The sequence below is a fragment of the Babylonia areolata genome, chromosome 32, assembly GCF_041734735.1.
Source record: "Babylonia areolata isolate BAREFJ2019XMU chromosome 32, ASM4173473v1, whole genome shotgun sequence".
Classification (NCBI taxonomy): Eukaryota; Metazoa; Mollusca; class Gastropoda; order Neogastropoda; family Buccinidae; genus Babylonia; species Babylonia areolata.
Window position 1 is genome coordinate 17539234 of NC_134907.1, and position 22129 is coordinate 17561362.

The 22129-nt window shown below is 43.3% G+C and overlaps 2 protein-coding genes across 6 annotated transcripts in view; one reads left to right on the forward strand and one right to left on the reverse strand.

Moving 5' to 3' along the window:
* LOC143276374 (protein TANC2-like) overlaps positions 1–22129 on the reverse strand; it is a 79713-nt gene that overhangs the window by 5924 nt on the left and 51660 nt on the right. For 4 of the 5 annotated variants that reach the window (XM_076580850.1, XM_076580849.1, XM_076580852.1 and 1 more), the window contains exons 7-16: positions 18507–18628; positions 16317–17219; positions 13766–14661; positions 12490–12510; positions 9182–9425; positions 6788–7027; positions 5462–5638; positions 4410–4482; positions 2928–3175; positions 25–210 (exon numbers count right to left, since the gene is read on the reverse strand). In XM_076580850.1, the coding sequence (XP_076436965.1) occupies positions 25–210; positions 2928–3175; positions 4410–4482; positions 5462–5638; positions 6788–7027; positions 9182–9425; positions 12490–12510; positions 13766–14661; positions 16317–17219; positions 18507–18628 (3110 nt within the window). The remainder of the gene's footprint in view (positions 1–24; positions 211–2927; positions 3176–4409; positions 4483–5461; positions 5639–6787; positions 7028–9181; positions 9426–12489; positions 12511–13765; positions 14662–16316; positions 17220–18506; positions 18629–22129) is intronic. The other variant, XM_076580851.1, reaches the window with a different exon arrangement.
* On the forward strand, positions 350–2585 carry LOC143276394 (uncharacterized). The gene is made up of 5 exons (XM_076580881.1): positions 350–356; positions 1416–1515; positions 1912–2057; positions 2110–2351; positions 2580–2585. The coding sequence occupies exons 1-5, from the start codon at positions 350–352 to the stop codon at positions 2583–2585; spliced, it is 501 nt and encodes a 166-aa protein (XP_076436996.1).

The following is a 22129-nucleotide window of genomic DNA, read 5'->3' on the forward strand; positions in this document are numbered from 1 at the left end:
ACACACACACACAGAGTTACTAACCAGTTGCACATCACCATGGTAAGCAGCCAGATGCAGTGGGATGCGTCCTCTTCGGTCTGAATGATTGACGTCCGCTCCGCACGCGCACAGCGCGTGCACCGACGTCACGTGACCCTTCAGACACGCCCAGCACAAGGCCGTTAACCCTTCCTGATCTGTCCGCTCGAGTTGTGCCCCTTTGCTCAGCTGTTAACGCAAAAAACAAATATCTTCAACGACTGTTAACTGTTCTCTTCGATTTTAAAAGATGATTTTGATAAACGGCAGTTGATGAAAACGTTCTTGATTTATTACTGTTATTGTGTTTTGGCCGATGGACAGATGAATGGATGGTGTGTGTTGAATGTATGTGAGCGAGCGCTCGCCGGCATGTGTGTGTGTGTGTGTGTGTGTGTGTGTGTGTTACAACACAATGATGATGTGCAAAACATGCTTTTAAACACGACAATGAAAACTGAGATGAATAACACTGCATTAACATTAAACCAAACACTTACAGTAATTTACGCGTGTGCGCGCAAACACACACACACGCACGCACGCACACACAAACACACACACACACAAAGCATTTAACCTACATATATTTATCACAATACTTAGTTATAGACACCTGACACAACAGTACTTAAAACCAACATAACAATAATTATTTAAACCCAATATCACAACACTCTAAACCAAAATTACAATACTTAAAGCCAATATCATAATACCTACCTAAAACCAACATCGCAATACTTACAAGCAATACCACAATACTTAAATGACAGTCTGGAGGAAACGCGTCCACCTTGGAAGCGAGAGAATCTCAGTGCACTGGTTCGAATCCCGGTAGAGTCGCTAGTATTTTCTCCCCCTCCATTAGACCTTGAGTGGTGGTCTGGACGCTAGTCATTCGGATGAAACGATAAACCGAGGTCCCGTGTGCAGTATGCACTAAGCACACGTAAAAGAACCCGCGGCAACAAAAGGGTTGTCCCTGGCAAAATTCTGTAGAAAAATCCATTTCGATTGGGAAACATAAAAGATAAAAAGTGCAGGCTGGGGGAAAAAAAAAAAGAGAAAAAAAGGGTGGCGCTTTCAGTGTAGCGACGCGCTCCCCCTGAGGAGAGCAGTCCGAATTTCACACAGAGAAATCTGTTGTAACAAAAAGAGTAATATAATACAATACAATACTTAAAGCCAATAATAACATTATCACAATACACAAAAGCCAATGACAGAATTTAAAGCCAGTATCACACTACTTAAAACCAACACCACAACACTTAAAGCAAACATCACAATACCTAAAACCAGTATCGCGATATTTAAAACCCATACTACAATTCTTGAAATCAATATCACAATAGCTAAATGTTGGCAATCTGACTCCACAATATTTGAAGCCAGTACCACACTACTTCATACAAACACCACACTACTTCATACAAACACCACACTACTTCAAACAAACACCACACTACTTCAAACAAATACCACACTACTTCATACAAACACCACACTACTTCAAACACACACCACACTACTTCAAACACACACCACACTACTTCAAACAAACACCACACCACTTCAAACAACACCACACCACTTCAAACAACACCACACCACTTCAAACACACACCACACCACTTCAAACAACACCACACCACTTCAAACAACACCACACCACTTCAAACAACACCACACCACTTCAAACAACACCACACCACTTCAAACAACACCACACTACTTCAAACAACACCACACTACTTCAAACAAATACCACACTGCTTCATACAAACACCACACTGCTTCATACAAACACCACACTACTTCATACAAACACCACACTACTTCAAACAACACCACACTACTTCAAACAAACACCACACAACAAACACACACCACACTACTTCAAATGAATACCACACTACTTCAAATGAATACCACACAACTTCAAACAAATACCACACTACTTCAAATGAATACCACACTACTTCAAACAAATACCACACTACTTCAAATGAATACCACACAACTTCAAACAAATACCACACCACACAACTTCAAACAAATACCACACTACTTCAAACAAACACCACACCACACTACTTCAAACAAATACCACACTACTTCAAACAAATACCACACTACTTCAAACAAACACCACACTACTTCAAACAAATACCACACAACTTCAAACAAATACTACACAACTTCAAACAAATACCACACAACTTCAAACAAATACCACACTACTTCAAACGAATACCACACTACTTCAAACAAATACCACACTACTTCAAATGAATACCACACAACTTCAAACAAATACCACTCTTGTTCTTGTTGCTTATAGGCCAGCTGAGCGAACAGGGCCATATCAGGAATGTCAAACCATACAAATGCTCATCCGCGTCAAGACAAAACTGTCACATCTACAAAAAAACAAAACAACACACAAAAAACAAACAAACAAAAAACAACAACAAACAAACAAACAAACCAATAAGACAAACCCACATAACACAGTTCATGACACAGTTTCCCTACCATTCAGCTCTTTGTAGCAATGATGAGGACGCTAGCCATCCCGCTTGATTTATCAACACCAGATTTCAAAATCGTAAAAAAAAAAACAATACTTTAAAGCCAAACAAAAAAATACACAAAAAATGCCATACAGACAAATAACACTGCAGAATGGGCAGCTAGTGCCCATCCCAGTGTTTACATCTCACTACCTAATCGCCAGAACAAAACAGCACAGATAGTACATCATAGACTGCGGAAAAGAAAAACAAAATTGTCAGGCCTTGCTTGAAAAAAGAAAGGGGAATGGACTGGGAAGGCAGAAAAAGGAGACAACAGTGATGATAGAAAAAAAAATAGGCAGAAACAATCCTAACTGCGCTCACCAACATCTCCAGCACGGCGAAATGACCTTCCGAAGCGGCGACGATCAGCGCCGTGCGGCCAAACTTGTCCGCCTGCTCCACATCAGCGCCTGCGGCAACCAGGCTTTCGGCGATCTGACTCTCGCCGAACATGGCGGCACACTGCAGGGGAGACAACGTCTTGCTGTTGGTGGCCGAAGTGTCGGCCCCTTCTTCCAGGATATATTGCAGGACGTCGCTTTGACCCTGAATGCTGGCGGCGGTAGTGGCTGGAATTGTTTTCGGTTTCGTTATTCATTCTTTTCTTTCTCTTCCCTCCCCATCCCCCACCCCCACAACATTTTAATCAAGAGTTTTACATCATAACAGGCATACAGACATGGCGGAGGTGGTGGCTGGAATTGTTTCGGTTTCGTTATTAATTCATTTCTTTCTCTTTTTTTTCCACGACATTAAAATCTTTATTCAAGTTTAACATTATAACAGATATACACACATGCATTGAAAATGACAGAAAGTAGACTAAACATGACAGAAAGAAGAAACGATACTGGGTAGTGTTTACTTAAACAATGCTGGCAGGAGCATATATACCAACATATCTATGTCCATCTGTCTGTCTGTCCGTCCGTCTCTCTCTCAGCACCGGATGCAAGATCAGAAAGCCTGATGGATGGTAGTAAATGATATTTATAGCTTGGCACTGAGTTGTAAGAATGACAGCTGTGTCTAATATAGCTACATCAACATCATAATTGTTTATTCACACTGTAGTGTATATATATATATATATATATATATATATATATATATATATATATATATATATATATATATATATGTGTAGCTTTGCACTGAGCTGTAAGAATGACATCTGCATCTAATGTAGCTGCATCAACATCATAATTGTTCATTCACAGTGTGGTAAAAAAAAAAAAAAAAAAAAAAAAAAAAAAAAAAAAATATATATATATATATATATATATATATATATATATATATATATTGTTTTGCATAGAATTGTAAGAATGACATCTGCATCAAATGAAGCTACAACAACGTCATGATTGTCCATTCACACTGTAGTACATAAATATAAACTGTTTTGCACTAAGTTGTAAGAATGATAGCTGCATCTAATATAGCAGCATCAACATCATATATATACATCTATAACCTTTATCTATCTATCTATCTATCTATATATCTATCTGTCTATCTATGTATATACTATCTGTGCGCGCGCGCGCGTGTGTGTGTGTTGTGTGTGCGCGCGCGCGTGTGCGTGTGTTTTCTCTTATTGGAGGTAATATTCTCTCTCTATATATATTTTTTTTTCTTTTCTTTTCTTTTCTTTCTTCTTCTTTTTTTTTCTTGTTGGAGATAAATTATTCTGCATTTATCTGTTTTCTTTTACTGGAGATAATAAAGTGTTTTGTATACATTATCTGCTTTCTCTGATTGGAGCTGGTAAAGTATAAAGCATTCTCATCCTGCTGTTACCTGTCTCCCCAAACAAGGTGTCCACAAGGTCCAGCGCCTCCCCCCTCGTGGCAACATGGAGGTACTCCACGACCTGTTCAACACACCGCGTGGGAACGTTCTTCATGTACACTCGGCTCACATACTGAAAATGCAGTTCGGGACACAAACGGAATGATGGAACAACCCAATCAATCCACTCAAAGCATCCATCCACCCCACCACATGTCCATCAATCCACCCAATGCATCCATCCACCCCACCACATGTCCATCAATCCACCCATCTATCCCCCCCATCACATGTCCATCAATCCACCCAATGCATCCATCCACCCCACCACATGTCCACCAATCCACCCATCCATCCACCCCACCACATGTCCATCAATCCACCCAATGCATCCACCAAATGCATCCATTCACCCCACCACATGTCCATCAATCCACCCAATGCATCCACCCAATGCATCTATCCACCCCACCACATGTCCATCAATCCACCCAATGCATCTATCCACCCCACAACATGTCCATCAATCCACCCAAAGCATCCAGTGGAGTGATGGCCTAGAGGTAACGCGTCCGCCTAGGAAGCGAGAAAATATGAGCGCGCTGGTTCGAATCACGGCTCGGCCGCCGATATTTTCTCCCCCTCCACTAGACCTTGAGTGGTGGTCTAGACGTTAGTCATTCGGATGAGACGATAAACCGAGGTCCCGTGTGCAGCATGCACTTAGCGCACGTAAAAGAACCCACGGCAACAAGAGGGTTGTTCCTGGCAAAATTCTATAGAAAAATCTACTTCGATAGGGAAAACAAATGAAACTGCACGCAGGAAAAAAAAAAAAAGAAAAAAAAAGGGTGGCGCTGTATTATAGCGACGCGCTCTCCCTGGGGAGAGCAGCCCAAATTTCACACAGAGAAATCTGTTGTGATAAAAAGAAATACAAACACAAACAAATACAAATACCCACTCCACCACATGTCCATCAATCCACCCACTCAAACACCCATCCATCTATCCAACCCACCCACCCCTCTACCCACCCACCCTATCCATCCAACACTCACGTGCTTGTGACCAGCGCCGGCGGCAGCCACCAGACACTGCAGAGTGACGTCATTGCGGCTGGGCTCCCCGTGCAAGGGACGCCACTCCAGCTGCAGGAGAAAGGCCAGCGGTTCTAACTGGCCCCTGAGAGCGGCGTGCACTGGTGCGCAGTGCCCTGCTTTGTCCGGCATTGAGGGCTGGAAAAAATAAACCCCAAAGAAAAGAATGTGACAGATAAATAACTAAAGAACTAAACAAATGAATAAACAAATAACTAAATTTCTAGATAAATAGTTCTGAGTTCTTGTTCTTGTTGCTTGTAGTCAGGACTGTCAAACCATACAAATGCTCAACCGCATCAATACAAAACTGTCACATCTACAAAGAACTACAACAAAAAAACTACCACCACCCAAGACAAACTCACAAAACTAACTAAATAAATAATCAACTTAATATGTGAATAGATAAACATGTAAATAATCAAATATGTAAATAAATGAATTAAGAAAACAACATTTGCATTCTGAAAATTTTCAGAGCAATATTCATTCATTTATTCTATTTTATTCATCTGTACATTGATTAAATCAATCATCCGTTGATCACTTTTCAATGTGTTGCTGTTGCTTACTCACTCATTTTAATCACTGACTTATTAATTCATTGATTCATTCATTTATCTCCTCCCTTTCTTCCTTCCTTACCTTTTCATTCATCTCTTTATTTATTTATTTATTTATTTATTTATGCAAACTATTCAATTTCTTGACGTTGCTTACTCAATTACTTATTCATTCATTGATTTATTCATTTAATTACTTCCTTCCTTCCTTACCTTTTCGTTCATCTCTTTATCTCTTTCTCTATCTATCTATCTATCTATCTGTTTTTGCAAACTATTCAATTTCTTGACGTTGCTTACTCACTCAGTTACTTATTCATTGATTCATTCATTTACCTACTTCTTTCCTTAACTTTTCATTCATCTATTTATTTATTTATTTATTTATGCAAACTATTCAATTTCTTGACGTTGCTTACTCACTCAATTACTTATTCATTCATTGATTTATTCATTTAATCACTTCCTTCCTTCCTCACCTTTTCATTCATCTCTTTATCTCTCTATCTATCTATCTGTCTATCTATTTTCCAAACTATTCAATTTTTTGATGTTGCTTACTCACTCAATTACTTATTCATTCATTGATTCATTCATTTACCTACTTCTTTCCTTCAGTCCTTAACTTTTCGTTAATTAATTTATTCATCTATTCATATGTTTATTGATTTATTCATGTATTCACGCAAACATCTATACTCTATTGGCTGTGCCGACTCACCCTGGCACCGCTCAAAGCGAGCTGTCTCACAATGTCACAGTGACCATAACCAGCAGCGTAGCACAGAGCGGGGATCCCCAGAAGCTCAGAGGTAGCGTGGGGGTCCGCTCCGTACTCCAACAAAAGGGACACCATGTCGCCGAATCCCAGTTTGGCGGCCACGCACAGCAAAGGGGAGTAATACAGGTAGTCGGTTCTGGCGTCTGGGTTAGCCCCCGCTGACAAGAGCAAACGGCTGACCTGCCATGTGAGGGTAATATAGAATGCTTTATTACCATTTCCGATAGAGAAATTAATATAATGTGTGTGGGTTATAAAGAACGCAGAATATTTTTTTATCATTTCCGATAGAAAAATTAATCTAATGTGAAAGTAATATAGAATACACAATACTTTCCGATAGACATCAATCTAATGTGTGTGGGTTATATAGAATGCAGAATACTCTATTATCCCTGTTGGAGAAATTAATCTAATGTGTGTGGGTAATACAGAATATAAAATACTTTATTTAGCCCGATAGAGATTAATGTGTGTGGGTGACACAGAATACAGAATACATTATCATTACCGATAGAGAAATCATTCTAATGCGCTTTTCACATAAACAATACACAAGAACCACAGTCATTCAACATGTATTATATTCTTCCTCCTCCTCCTCTTCTTCAAGATCTGCCCCTACTCCATGTAATATTCCTCCTCTTCTTCTGGACCTCATTTTGATATTCCTACTCCTCCTCCTCCTCTTCTTCAAGATCTGCCCCTACTCATGTAATATTCCTCCTCTTCTTCTGGACCTCATTTTGATATTCCTACTCCTCCTCCTCCTCTTCTTCAAGATCTGCCCCTACTCATGTAATATTCCTCCTCTTCTTCTGGACCTCATTTTGATATTCCTACTCCTCCTCCTCCTCTTCTTCAAGATCTGCCCATACTCCATGTAATATTCCTCCTCTTCTTCTGGACCTCATTTTGATATTCCTACTCCTCCTCCTCCTCTTCTTCAAGATCTGCCCCTACTCATGTAATATTCCTCCTCTTCTTCTGGACCTCATTTTGATATTCCTACTCCTCCTCCTCCTCTTCTTCAAGATCTGCCCCTACTCATGTAATATTCCTCCTCTTCTTCTGGACCTCATTTTGATATTCCTACTCCTCCTCCTCCTCTTCTTCAAGATCTGCCCCTACTCCATGTAATATTCCTCCTCTTCTTCTGGACCTCATTTTGATATTCCTACTCCTCCTCCTCCTCTTCTTCAAGATCTGCCCCTACTCCATGTAATATTCCTCCTCTTCTTCTGGACCTCATTTTGATATTCCTACTCCTCCTCCTCCTCTTCTTCAAGATCTGCCCCTACTCCATGTAATATTCCTCCTCTTCTTCTGGACCTCATTTTGATATTCCTACTCCTCCTCCTCCTCTTCTTCAAGATCTGCCCCTACTCATGTAATATTCCTCCTCTTCTTCTGGACCTCATTTTGATATTCCTACTCCTCCTCCTCCTCTTCTTCAAGATCTGCCCCTACTCCATGTAATATTACTCCTCTTCTTCTGGACCTCATTTTGATATTCCTACTCCTCCTCCTCCTCTTCTTCAAGATCTGCCCCTACTCATGTAATATTCCTCCTCTTCTTCTGGACCTCATTTTGATATTCCTACTCCTCCTCCTCCTCTTCTTCAAGATCTGCCCCTACTCATGTAATATTCCTCCTCTTCTTCTGGACCTCATTTTGATATTCCTTCTCCTCGTTCTCTTCTCCAAGACTTACCTCTACTCTTATTGCTAGCCCTACTCCTCCTTCACCTCTTTTCTACTGTCGTTATTCCTCGTTCTCTTCCTCTTCCTCCTCCGACTAACTACTGCTACTATCCCTACTATTTGTTATTTGTATGTGTATTACTCGTTATTTGTATTTCTTTTTATCACAACAGATTTCTCTGTGTGAAATTCGGGCTGCATCTCCCCAGGGAGAGCGCGTCGCTACACTACAGCGCCACCCATTTTTTTGTATTTTTTCCTGCGTGCAGTTTTTTTTTTAAATTTTTGGTTGGTTTTTTTTTTTAATTTGTTTTGTTTTGTTGTTTTTTTCCTATCGAAGTGGATTTTTCTGCAGAATTTTGCCAGGAACAACCCTTTTGTTGCCGTGGGTTCTTTTACGTGCGCTAAGTGCATGCTGCACACGGGACCTCGGTTTATCGTCTCATCGGAATGACTAGCGTCCAGACCACCACTCAAGGTCTAGTGGAGGGGGAGAAAATATCGGCGGCTGAGCCGTGATTTGAACCAGCGCGTTCAGATTCTCTCGCTTCCTAGGCGGACGCGTTACCTCCAGGCCATCACTCCACTACTCCACTGCTAGCACTAAAAGTGCCTAGTGCTGTCCGTCACCTTGACGTTGGGGCAGAAGACGTTGCGAGGCGTGACGAGGGCTCTGGACAGGCACAGCGAGGAGGCCAAGCACACCCAGGCGGCCTGCAGGTCACGCGAGGAGCAGGGACCGCCCCCAGGGCGACGCATGCCCTTGTAGATGTGCGCCTTGAGCACGTGGTGGCCCAGCTCCACCGTCCGCTCCGGGGACAGCGGGGTCACTCCCGTCCGGGTCAGTCGGAACGCCATCAGGGCGTGACCCAGTCTGGAGAAAACATGGTCGGGTGGGGGTGGGGGGTTAGTAGAATACTACTACTACAACTACAACTACAAGAACAACTACAAGAACAACCTCAGTAAGAACAGAAGCAACACCAGCAGCCAGCTGGACAGAAACAGTCCAAAGGCGTGTCTAACAGACAGGACAGGAGTGATCTACGGCCTGTGTTCCTTATGGGATAAGGGCAAAATAAGGTCTATGGTCTATGTTCCTTTGGGGCTACGGGCAAGAATAAGGTCTATGGTCTGTGTTCCTTTGGTGCGAAGGGCAAAAATAATGCCTTTGGCCTGTGGTTACTTTGGGGCGAAGGGTAAAAATAGGGTCTATGGTCTGTGTTCCTATGGGGCAATGGGCAAAAATAAGGTCTGTGGTCTGTGTTCCTTTGGGGCAATGGCCAAAAATAAGGTCTATTGCCAGTTGTTGCTTTGGGGGTAATGGCAAAAATAAGGTCTGTGTTCCTTTTGGGGCAATGGTCAAAAATAAGGTCTATGGTCTGTGTTCCTTGGGGGAGGGGGTAAGGGCAAAAATAAGGTCTATGGTCTGTGTTCCTTGGGGGAGGGGGGGGGGGGCAAAATAGTCTATGGTCCGTGTTCCTTGGGGAAGAAGGGCAAGAATAAGGTCTATGGTCTGTGTTCCTTTGGGGCAATGGGCAAAAATTAGGTCTATGATCTGTGTTCCTATGGGGCAATGGGCAAAAATTAGGTCTATGGTCTGTGTTCCTTTGGGGCAATGGGCAAAAATAAGGTCTATGGTCTGTGTTCCTTTGGGGCAAAGGGCAAGAATAAGGTCTATGGTCTGTGTTCCTTGGGGGAGGGGGGAAGGGCAAGAATAAGGTCTATGGTCTGTGTTCCTTGGGGGAGGAGGGGGGGGGGTAAAGTAAAGTCCATAGTCTGTGTTCCTTTGGGGGCAAGGGAAAAAAATAAGGTCTGTGTCCTGTGTTCCTTTGTTGCGATGGGCAGAAATAAGAGGTGGCGTCTCTTTTCACAGCACGCCCTCACCCCCCCCGACACCCATCAACGCACGCATGAGCCAACCCACCAAACACCTAGCCACGCTTGAGCCAACTCAACAGACACCCAGCTACACATGTCCACTTGAAAACACACAGCAGGTCTCAGTAGACATTCCCTTAACAATTGTCTTCACTAAGTTATGTGCATCTATCCTGTTCAAACATTGAAAAAAACCTTCCCCAATAGAATGTAAAGATGTTCACGGATGGATGAAATATATATTTAAAAAAAGATCAACCAATTCAGCAACCGATATCAATCAATCAATCAGTCAATCAATGTCTGCTGCCTGTCTATCTTTCCATAAGGATAAGTAAATAGATATACAAGTAAATAGATGTTTCTTATTTACGATGTATCTTTATGGCTAAGGAAATAGTAAATAGATGTTACCTTTTTACGATATATCTTTATGGCTAAAGAAATAGTAAATAGATGTTTCTTATTTATGATATATCTTTATGGCTAAGGAAATAGTAAATAGACGTTACTTTTTTACGCTATATAGTTTCGAGCAAACCATCCACGTAAAATATAACAGGATTGATAGAACAGTACATCGAGATGATGGTGGTGATGAGGATGATGATGAAATTGATGATATTTTGTGGACATTGTGGCAATTTTCATCAATGTATGTGGCCATTGTAACCGATGGATTTTCTGCCACCATTGTGGTAATCCTCATCAGCTGGTGTTGCCATTGCAACTGATGGCATTCTGCGGCCATAGTGGCAGTCTTCATAAATCAGTGTGGTCATTGTAAATGACTGTAAGCACAACGTTATATTTGGTTCATATTGTGTATTAATTACACAAAATATATAATATCATCAAGTACTCCCATTGGGTTTCGTGAAACAAGTCCTGTCCTGTTTTGTCTTGATTTCTTGTCTTGTCTTGTCTTGATCTCAAAGAAGAAGGCACCCAGGAATGAATGATATAAACTATAGGGGGAAATAAAATCAGAGACAATGCTGTTCTTTTTTTTCTCCAATTTACGAATCATTCAGACCAGACACCACGAAACTGTTCCTATACATCCGGGAGGAAACCATACACACAATGTATGCAAAGAAAACGCACAAATACACACACACACACACACACACACACACACACACACACACACACACACACACACACACACACACACACACACACTGAACTACTAAGTTGTTGACTGTAAGCTGTAAAGCTGACATGAACTTCTCTTAGTACATGCCTCCAAACGAAAGAAATTGAAATGGGGTAATAACATAAGCCATGCGGTGCTACCTTCTCGGTTCCTTCTACTACTGTTTGTGAAAGAAGCCCTCAATGCTGAGATGCCAAGGCAGCCAAGAAAGTGCATAAATAAATCAACGAACAAACGAACTAAAGAATAAGATGATCAATAAATGAGTAAATAAACTGCAAAAATTACAAATGCTGAAATCACTAAACAAGCAAAAAGGAATAACCTATCACTTAGAAAACGAAATGAATAATCACATGAGTCAAAAATGAATGAACAGATATTTCAAATGATTTGATAAAATAAACAAACAAATAAAAGAACAAATAACACAACTAATCATGAATGGAAAAGCAATGAAACAAAAGAAACAAAAGAGACTGATATTCGGATAATAAACGAATCAAAACATAAACAAAGGAAAAAAAAAACATAAGCAATCAAAAGAATTAACGCATAAACTACTAAACAAATGCATAAAAGAAATAAGTTAAAAAAAACAAAACAACAAAAACAGACATCTAAACAGATCAATAGATAGACAATAAACACACAAACAAAATAACAGTTACTGAGAAATGTTGAAAATGTAAGAAAAAACAACCAAAAAAATAAATAGGTGAATAAATAAATCAATAAATCAATCAACAACAAAAAAAACAACCCAAAAAACCCCACTAAATAGCTAAACAAATAAATCAATAAATAACCAAATGAATAAATAAATAAATAAATAAACAGATAATGCTGTGAATGTTGGCAGTATGTTCTTGATGCTTTTCGTTAGTCTCAAGCTTACCTGTAGTCCAATTCTGCATCGCTGTTTCGAGAAGAAAAAAAAGAAAAGAAAAAAAAAGCAGACAGAAAAGCTGTTGTAGTCAATTTAGAGGACAAGGAATGCAGCAGAAGGAAGGAAATAAAGGTGAGAGAAAGAGGGGGAACGATAACGATAGTTTATTCAATAAGGCCATGGCCCCATTCGAAGAGGTGACTACATATTTTGTATGAATAAATCTACATAGTGGTATACTCTTACTACATGCTTACACAAGCAAAAGTGTGTTCTATCATGAAACTACTTCTTTTTAATAATGACTTGCAAATAAATATGGCAAAATCGAACATAACGTTATCATTTGTATACTTGCCGAAAATTTCTTGGTCTGCTATAGTATCTCAATTTAATATATATTTGTCTCAAATAATCTACCACAGGACAACATAATACGGAATGGACTTCATCTTCTTTTGTAGATCTACATAACGGACATGCCATATCCAAGAGGTTGAAAGAATAACAGAAATAAAGAGGGGGGGGGATGAAGGAAAGGAGAGAAAAAAAGAAAAGAAGAAAAGGAGAAAAAGAAGAGAGGAAGCGGCGGAAGAAGGACAGAAAGAAGGAAAAAAGAAGAAAAGAGAGAGAGAAAGAAAGGGTGGAGAGGGAGGCCCATGGCCACTCACCCCCACCCCCAAATCCCTCATTCCCATTACCCCCCCGCTCCCTCCCCTCCTCAACCCATCCCCGAAATCCCTCTACCTCCATACTCCCCCCTCCCTCACCCGTCCACACCCCATCCCTACAACACCCTCACCAACTTTTTCAACACCCCCCCCCCCCATCCACACCCCGCCCCGCCACCCCCCCTCACCAACTCTCCCTACCCCCCCCCCCCACACCCCACCCCGACACCCCCTTCACCAGCTCTCCCTACCACCACCACCCCCCTCTCCACACCCCACCCCACATCCGAAATCCCTCTACCTTCATACTCCTCCTTCCCTGACCCCTCCTCAACCCGCTCCGACACCCCCCTCCCCCCTCACAAACTCTCACTATCCCCCCGCCCTGCACACCCCACCCTACCCCCGAAATCCCTCTACCGCCATACTCCTCGCTCCGTCGCCCCCCCCCCCCCCCCCCATTCACCCCCACCCCCCGGAACCCCTTGCCCCCATACTTCTCCCTCCCCTTCCCCAACAATCCCCCCCCACCCCCTCACCAACTCTCCCTACCACCACCCCCCCATCCGACCCCCCGACTACCCCCCCATCCCCACCCCCACCCGCTTCCTCACCGCAGACCACAGAGGAACTTGGTGTTGTCCGAGTTGTCCCTGCGGATGAGCCACTCCCTGAAGGCCGGGTGGAAGAACATGTACCCGCCGTCCCTCCTCTGCACAAGCAGTCCGGAGAGGGTGGTCATCCGGCTGCAGAAGTCCTCCCACGCCATGTACCGGCACGTGTACCCGGAGTTCACCGTCAGGAAGACGGTGCGCAGCGACAGCGGGTACAGCGCCGCCAGACACACGGCCAGAATGCCGGCCACCCTCTCGAAAGACCTGACGCTGGAGAACTTGAGGTTGAAGTGGAGAAGGAACACCTCGGACAGGTTGACGGGGAGCACCTTGTAGCTGGACCCTTTCACCACCAGGTGCCCGCTCTCGATCAGCTCCAGCACCAGCTTCACGTGCAGAAAGCAGCCTTTGCTCAGCCCCTGCAGGTGCGCGGAGAACCTGCTCTGGGAGGCGGGGTCCAGCTTGCCGTACGGGCAGACGTTGGCGCGGAGAGACACGCTGTTGTTTAGGCGGTGGTGGATGAAGTCTCTCACGTCCTTGGCCACCTCCTCCGACCCCTGCTCCCCTCCGTGCGTGTCAAGGACGATGTGGGCGAAGGGTAAAGGTCGGACAATGTCCGCCACCACGGTCTGACAACCCACAACCAGCTTCAGCCAGGGAGGGAGGAGGGGGGCGTGGCGCACCAGGAAGGAGGCGACAGTGTCCCCGTGGTCGGCCCGGTGGAACTCTGCCTCGTTCAACGAGTCCACGAGGATGAGGGAGGGGGAGGAGGGGTCCTGGGGGATCCGGCCACAGGATCCCAGCGTCCTCAGAGGATCCAGGATCCCCTTGACGAAGGAGGCTGAGGGGTTCTGGATGCACCCCTTCAGGCTCAGCAGCTCCTGCAGGTGGGGCTCCTGTTGTGTTGGAAAGACAGCTTCTGTCAGTGTTTGTTGGAAAGACAGTTTCCGTTAGTGTTTGTTGGAAAGACAGCTTCTGTCAGTCAGTGTTTGTAGGAAAGACAGCCTCTATCAGTCAGTGTTTGTTGGAAAGACAGTTTCTGTCAGTCAGTGTTCGTTGGAAAGACAGCTTCTGTCAGTCAGTGTTTGATGGAAAGACAGCTTCTGTCAGTCAGTGTTTTGTAGGAAAGACAGCTTCTGTCAGTCAGTGTTTGTTGGAAAGACAGTTTCTGTCAGTCAGTGTTTGATGGAAAGACAGCTTCTGTCAGTGTTTTGTTGGAAAGACAGCTTCCGTCAGTCAGTGTTTTGCTGGAAAGACAGCTTCCGTCAGTCATTTTTTTGTTGGAAAAGACGGTTTCCGTCAGTAAGTGTTTTGTTGGAAAGACAGTTTCCGTCAGTAAGTGTTTTGTTGAAAAGACAGTTTCCGTCAGTCAGTGTTTGTTGGAAAGACAGCTTATGTCAGTCAGTGTTTGTTGGAAAGACAGCTTCCGTCAGTCAGTGTTTGTTGGAAAGACAGCTTTTGTAAGTCAGTGTTTTGTTGGAAAGACAGCTTCTGTCAGTCAGTGTTTGTTGGAAAGACAGTTTCCGTCAGTCAGTGTTTTGTTGGAAAGACAGCTTCTGTCAGTCAGTGCTTGTTGGAAAGACACCTTCCGTCAATAAGTGTTTGTTGGTAAGACAGCTTCTGTCAGTCAGTGTTTGTTGGAAAGACAGCTTCTGTCAGTCAGTGTTTGTTGGAAAGACAGCTTTTGTAAGTCAGTGTTTGATAGAAAGACAGCTTCCGTCAGTAAGTGTTTGTTGGAAAGACAGTTTCCTTCAGTCAGTGTTTTGCTGGAAAGACAGCTTCTGTCAGTCAGTGTTTTGTTGGAAAGACAGCTTTTGTAAGTAAGTGTTTGTTGGAAAGACAGCTTCCATCAGTCAATATTATGTAGTCAGCAATGAGTCACTGGACAGATGATAAACTAACGACTACAATGAACTAACAACGTCTACAATGACTCAGTGAACTAACAACGTCTACAATGACTCAGTGGACAGATGATAAACTAACGACGTCAGCAATGACTCACTGGACAGACGATAAACTAACGACGTCACCAATGACTCAGTGGACAGACGATAAACTAACGACGTCAGCAATGACTCAGTGGACAGATGATAAACTAACAACGTCTACAATGACTCACTGGACAGATGATAAACTAACGACGTCTACAATGACTCAGTGGACAGATGATAAACTAACGACGTCTACAATGACTCAGTGAACTAACAACGTCTACAATGACTCAGTGAACTAACGACGTCAGCAATGACTCAGTGAACTAACGACGTCTACAATGACTCAGTGAACTAACAACGTCTACAATGACTCAGTGAATAGACGATAATCTAAGGTCGTCTACATTGACTTAGTGAACAGACGATAAACTACCGACGTCTTAAATGACTCAGTGAACAGACGATAAACAATGCCTCAGCGGACAGACGATAAACAATGCCTCAGTGGACAAACGATAAACAATGCCTCAGTGGACAAACGATAAACACTGACTCAGCGGACAAACGATAAACACTGACTCAGCTGACAGACGATAAACGAAGGACAAAGTCACCTGCTGCACCAGGTCCCTGTAGGCCCGCAGTCTGGGCGCCAGACACAGGTAGGCCGCCACACTGTGCACCAAGTCGGGTACCAGACAGGTGATGTTGACGTCCGCCTGACACAGGTGATAGGCCACCACCTGGCCCCCCAACCTCCGCACCACCTCCCCCCAATCCCCCTCCCTCCGCAGATCCCCCACCGTGCTGGGAGCGGGATCCACCCCGCAGTCACTCGGCGACGCTGCAACGACATCTCCACCCACGGATCCCCCCACTTCCTGAACGGTTTTTGCTGACGACGGCTTCGGCGGAAAGTCGCGTCGCTTGGCGCCGGGGAAGTCCGCGTCAAGGCCGCTGTGGACGCTCGTGGAACTCGCCCCGGAATGCCCGTCCCTGGCCTCCCGTGGACTGGGGATTCTGTCACCGTGAGGGATTTCCCAGTAAAGGCCGTCGTGACTTGGAGCTGTGCAAGCCCCGCCATCAGCAGTACCTCCTTGTTTCCCGCTGTCCCCCCCTCCCGCTCCTGTCTTGGGCACCGCCTGAGGAGAACGACCGGCGTTCTCGATGTGGTGGAAGGCGGTTCTGTGGCTACCCTGACTGCTGTCCGAACCGCGCGTCGACTGTCCGCTCCCTCTGCCGGCCAGAGGACGGGAACTCTTGTCACCAGCAACAGGACTAAGCTGAGCAGAGGGCACGGGGCTGGCATTCAGGTTCTGGCTGTTTCGCTGCTGAGGTTCGCTGAGGGTGGTGGGTTGGGCGTTGGTGTTGGTGTTGGTGGAGAGGGTGGTGGGGGTGAGGGTGTGGTGGAAACAGCTGTGGGCCACCAACTGTTCCAGGATGGCGGTCTTGCCGGAGCCGATCCCACCCAGAAGGACCACGCCTGGCTGGCTGCACGTGCTGTCTCCGTTCAGTGCCTGCAAGGGTATATATATATATATATATATATATATATATATATATATATATATATATGTGTGTGTGTGTGTGTGTGTGTGTGTGTGTGTGTGTGTGTGCGTGCGTGCGTGCGTGCGTGCGTGTGTGTGTATGTATGTGTGCGTGTGTGTGTGTGTGCGTGCGTGTGTGTGTGTGTGCGTGCGTGTGTGTGCGTGTGTGTGCGTGTGTATGTGTGTGTGTGTGTGTGCGTGCGTGTGCGTGTGTGTGTGTGCGTGTGTGTGCGTGCGTGTGTGTGTGTGTGTGTGTGCGTGTGTGTGCGTGCGCGTGCGTGTGTGTGTGGGGGCAGTCAGCAGTGAGGAGAAAGAAATTAATAGTAACAACAGTACCATCATGTCCTGCTCCTCCTGTTCCTAATCATCATCATCGTCATCGTCGTCATCATCATCATTTCAAAGTAGTCACCACCACCATCATCGTCATCATCATCAGCATCATCGTCATGATCAGCGTCGTCGTCATCATCATCATAACATAAAAGTCACCACCATCATCACCATCGTCATCATCATTACACACAAATTCTCACTATCATCCTCTTCATCCTCCTCCTCCTCATTACACAAAAATAGTCACTACTATCATCACCACCATCGTCATCATCAACATCATCGTCATTACACACAAATGGTCATCACCATCGCCATCATGATCATCATCATTAGAGAAAACGTCTCCACCACCACCTTCATCATCATGATCATCATTACACCAGAAATTGTCACCACATCATCATCATCACCATCATTATCATCATCATTACACAAAACGTCACTACCATCACTATCATCATTATTACACAAAAATTGTCACCACCATCGTCACCATCATCATCATCGTCATCATCATGATCACCATAACCATTACATAAAATTGTCACCACCATCGTCATTATCATCATTATCATCGTCGTCGTCATCATCATTACAGAAAATGTCATCATCATCGTCATCGTCATCATCACTACACACAAACTGTCACCACCATCGTCATCGCCGTCTTTCTAGAAAACGTCCCACCAAGATCATCGTCGTCATCATCATAATCAAATACACACACAAATGGTCATCACCATCGTCAGCATCATCGCCATGATCATCATCATCATCATCGATACAAAAAAGAAGTCGTCGTCGTCACTGCCCCGATGGTGGTATCAGGGTACAGGACCTTTGACCATGAACCGTTTTTTTTGGGGGGGGTTTCGGAAGAAAATGACGACGACGACGACAGTGACGATGAGGACTGACCTGCTCCATGGCTTTGAAGACCCAGCCCCTGCCCACGAAGAGCGGGACGCCTTCTGGGTGGGGCACCTCAAAGGGAAGGGGGGTCAGCTGGAACTCCGCCACCCGGGGTGCGTTCTGGGTCACTGTCACAGTCAGCCACATGTATCAGTGAATACCTCAAGGTAAACAGATAAATATAACTTACTGTCAAAGATAGATCAGCACTCTATGTTATAAACGTATTCACAAATCTGCTGCCTTCACCTCTACACTCCATCTCGCTCTCTACGATCGGCTTCGGATCCACTCTGTTAATGCATACCCAGATTCAAACACTCGACTGTTGGCCGCCGTTCTTTCTCTGTCTCTGGACCTTGCAATTGGAATGAACTTTCTCTTTCGCTTCGTCCAGTCTCCACACTCAGCTCTTTCAAGTCTGGCCTCAAAACCCACCTCTTCCCAAATTAGCCTCCCTTCCCTGCCTCTTCCTTGTCTTCAGTTTTTCCGGTTTTTGAGTTATGTACGCGTGTGAATGACTGGTGCGAAGGCGATTTGATTTGTCTCTGCACAAGATTCAATGCTATATAAATACCATTATTATTATTATTATTATTAAAGTCAGCCTCATGTATAAGTAAATTCATCAACAGAGTAAAAAGACAAATATAACTCACTGGCATCCACATGTATCGGTGAATACATCTACAAGGTAAACAGATAAATATAACTTACTGTCAAAGTCAGCCACATTTATCAGTAATTCATCAACAAGGTAAACAGATAAATATAACTTACTGTCAAAGTCAGCCACATTTATCAGTAATTCATCAACAAGGTAAACAGATAAATATAACTTACTGTCAAAGTCAGCCACATTTATCAGTGAATTCATCAACAAGGTAAACAGATAAATATAACTTACTGTCAAAGTCAACCACATTTATCAGTGAATTCATCAAAAAGGTAAACAGATAAATATAACTTACTGTCAAAGTCAGCCACATTTATCAGTGAATTCATCAACAAGGTAAACAGATGAATATAACTTACTGTCAAAGTCAGCCACATGTATCAGTGAATTCATCAACAAGGTAAACAGATAAATATAACTTACTGTCAAAGTCAACCACATTTATCAGTGAATTCATCAACAAGGTAAACAGATAAATATAACTTACTGTCAAAGTCAGCCACATTTATCAGTGAATGCACCAACAGGGTAAACAGAAAAAATACAATTCACAGTAACAGTCAGCTTCATGTATCAGTGAATACATCAACACAGGAAAAAGATAAATATAATGCAGTTTCACAGTCAGCTTCACGTATCAGTGAATACACCAAAAAAGTAAAATGACAGATACTAACCAACTATCAGCCACATGTAAATACACAGATATGTAGCCACAATAACGACAACACACCACCACCAACACCCAACACCGGTGTCACTAAAACTCGAAAAGACGCGAAAAGGCGCGAAAAGACACGAAAAGACGTGAAAAGACACGAAAAGACATATGAAAAAAATGTGAAAACGCGAAAAGACATCCGAAAAGAATGTGAAAATGCGAAAAGACACGAAATGACACGAAAAGTGTCTTTTCACATGTTTTTTCAGATGTGTTTTCGTATCTTTTCGCGTCTTTTCGTGTCTTACTTAAAAGACACGAAAACACATCTGAAAAGACATCAGAATAGATATTCCAGGACTTTTCATGTCTTTTAACATTCTTTTCCGGTGTATTTTCGTGTCTTTTCGCGTCTTTTCGTGTCTTTTCGCGTGTCTTTTCGCATTTTAGTATGGCACGGTGTCACTAAAACTCGAAAGACACGAAAAGACTCGAAAAGACGCGAAAAGACTCGAAAAGACGCGAAAAGACACGAAAAGACGCGAAAAGACACGAAAAGACACGCGAAAAAACACGAAATGACACGAAAAGTGTCTTTTCACATGTTTTTTCAGGTGTGTTTTCGTATCTTTTCACGTCTTTTCGTGTCTTACTTAAAAGACGCGAAAAGACATCAGAATAGATATTCCAGGACTTTTCATGTCTTTTCACATTCTTTTCCGGTGTATTTTCGTGTCTTTTCGCGTCTTTTCGTGTCTTTTCGCGTCTTTTCGTGTCTTTTCGCGTCTTTTCGCATTTTAGTATGACCCCCCAACACCAACACAAAGTAAATATACAGATATGTAGTCACACTAACGACAATACACCACCACCACCACCCAACACCAATACAAAATAAATATACAGATATGTAGCCACAATAACGACAATAAACCACCACCACCACCACCCAACACCAACACAAAGTAAATACACAGATATGTAGCCACACTAATGACAATACACCACCACCACCACCACCACCCAACACCAACACAAAATAAATATACAGATATGTAGCCACAATAACGACAATAAACCACCACCACCACCACCCAACACCACCCAACACCAATACAAAATAAATATAAAGATATGTAGCCACAATAATGACAATACACCACCACCACCCAACACCAACACAAAGTAAATATACAGATATGTAGCCACAATAATGACAATACACCACCACCACCCAACACCACCCAACACCAACACAAAGTAAATACACAGATATGTAGCCACAATAATGACAATACACCACCACCACCACCCAACACCAACACAAAATATACAGATATGTAGCCACAATAATTACAATACACCACCACCACCACCCAACACCAATACAAAATAAATATACAGATATGTAGCCACAATAACGACAATACACCACCACCACCACCACCCAACACCAATACAAAGTAAATATACAGATATGTAGCCACAATAATGACAATACACCACCACCACCACCCAACACCAACACAAAATATACAGATATGTAGCCACAATAATTACAATACACCACCACCACCACCACCCAACACCAATACAAAGTAAATACACAGATATGTAGCCACAATAATTACAATACACCACCACCACCACCCAACACCAATACAAAATAAATATACAGATATGTAGCCACAATAATTACAATACACCACCACCACCCAACACCAATACAAAATAAATATACAGATATGTAGTCACACTAACGACAATACACCACCACCACCACCCAACACCAATACAAAATAAATATACAGATATGTAGCCACAATAATTACAAAACACCACCACCACCACCCAACACCAATACAAAATAAATATACAGATATGTAGCCACAATAACGACAATACACCACCACCACCACCACCACCCAACACCAATACAAAGTAAATACACATATGTAGCCACAATAATTACAATACACCACCACCACCACCCAACACCAATACAAAATAAATATACAGATATGTAGCCACACTAATGACAACACACCACCACCACCACCACCCAACACCAATACAAAGTAAATACACAGATATGTAGCCACAATAATTACAATACACCACCACCACCACCCAACACCAATACAAAGTAAATATACAGATATGTAGCCACAATAATGACAATACACCACCACCACCACCACCACCCAACACCAAGAATAACTCTGACACTACCATCACCATCCCCACCAGGACACCTGGAGTGATGGCCTAGAGGTAACGCGTCCGACTAGG

Excerpts from the sequence above, each read along its gene's own strand:
- LOC143276394 (XM_076580881.1), top strand. Across the intron at positions 1,516-1,911 it reads CAAACAAATACCACACTACT|CACCACACTACTTCAAATGA; the intron begins TCATACAAACAC and ends ACAACAAACACA. Across the intron at positions 2,058-2,109 it reads TACCACACAACTTCAAACAA|ACACCACACTACTTCAAACA; the intron begins ATACCACACCAC and ends CAAACAAACACC.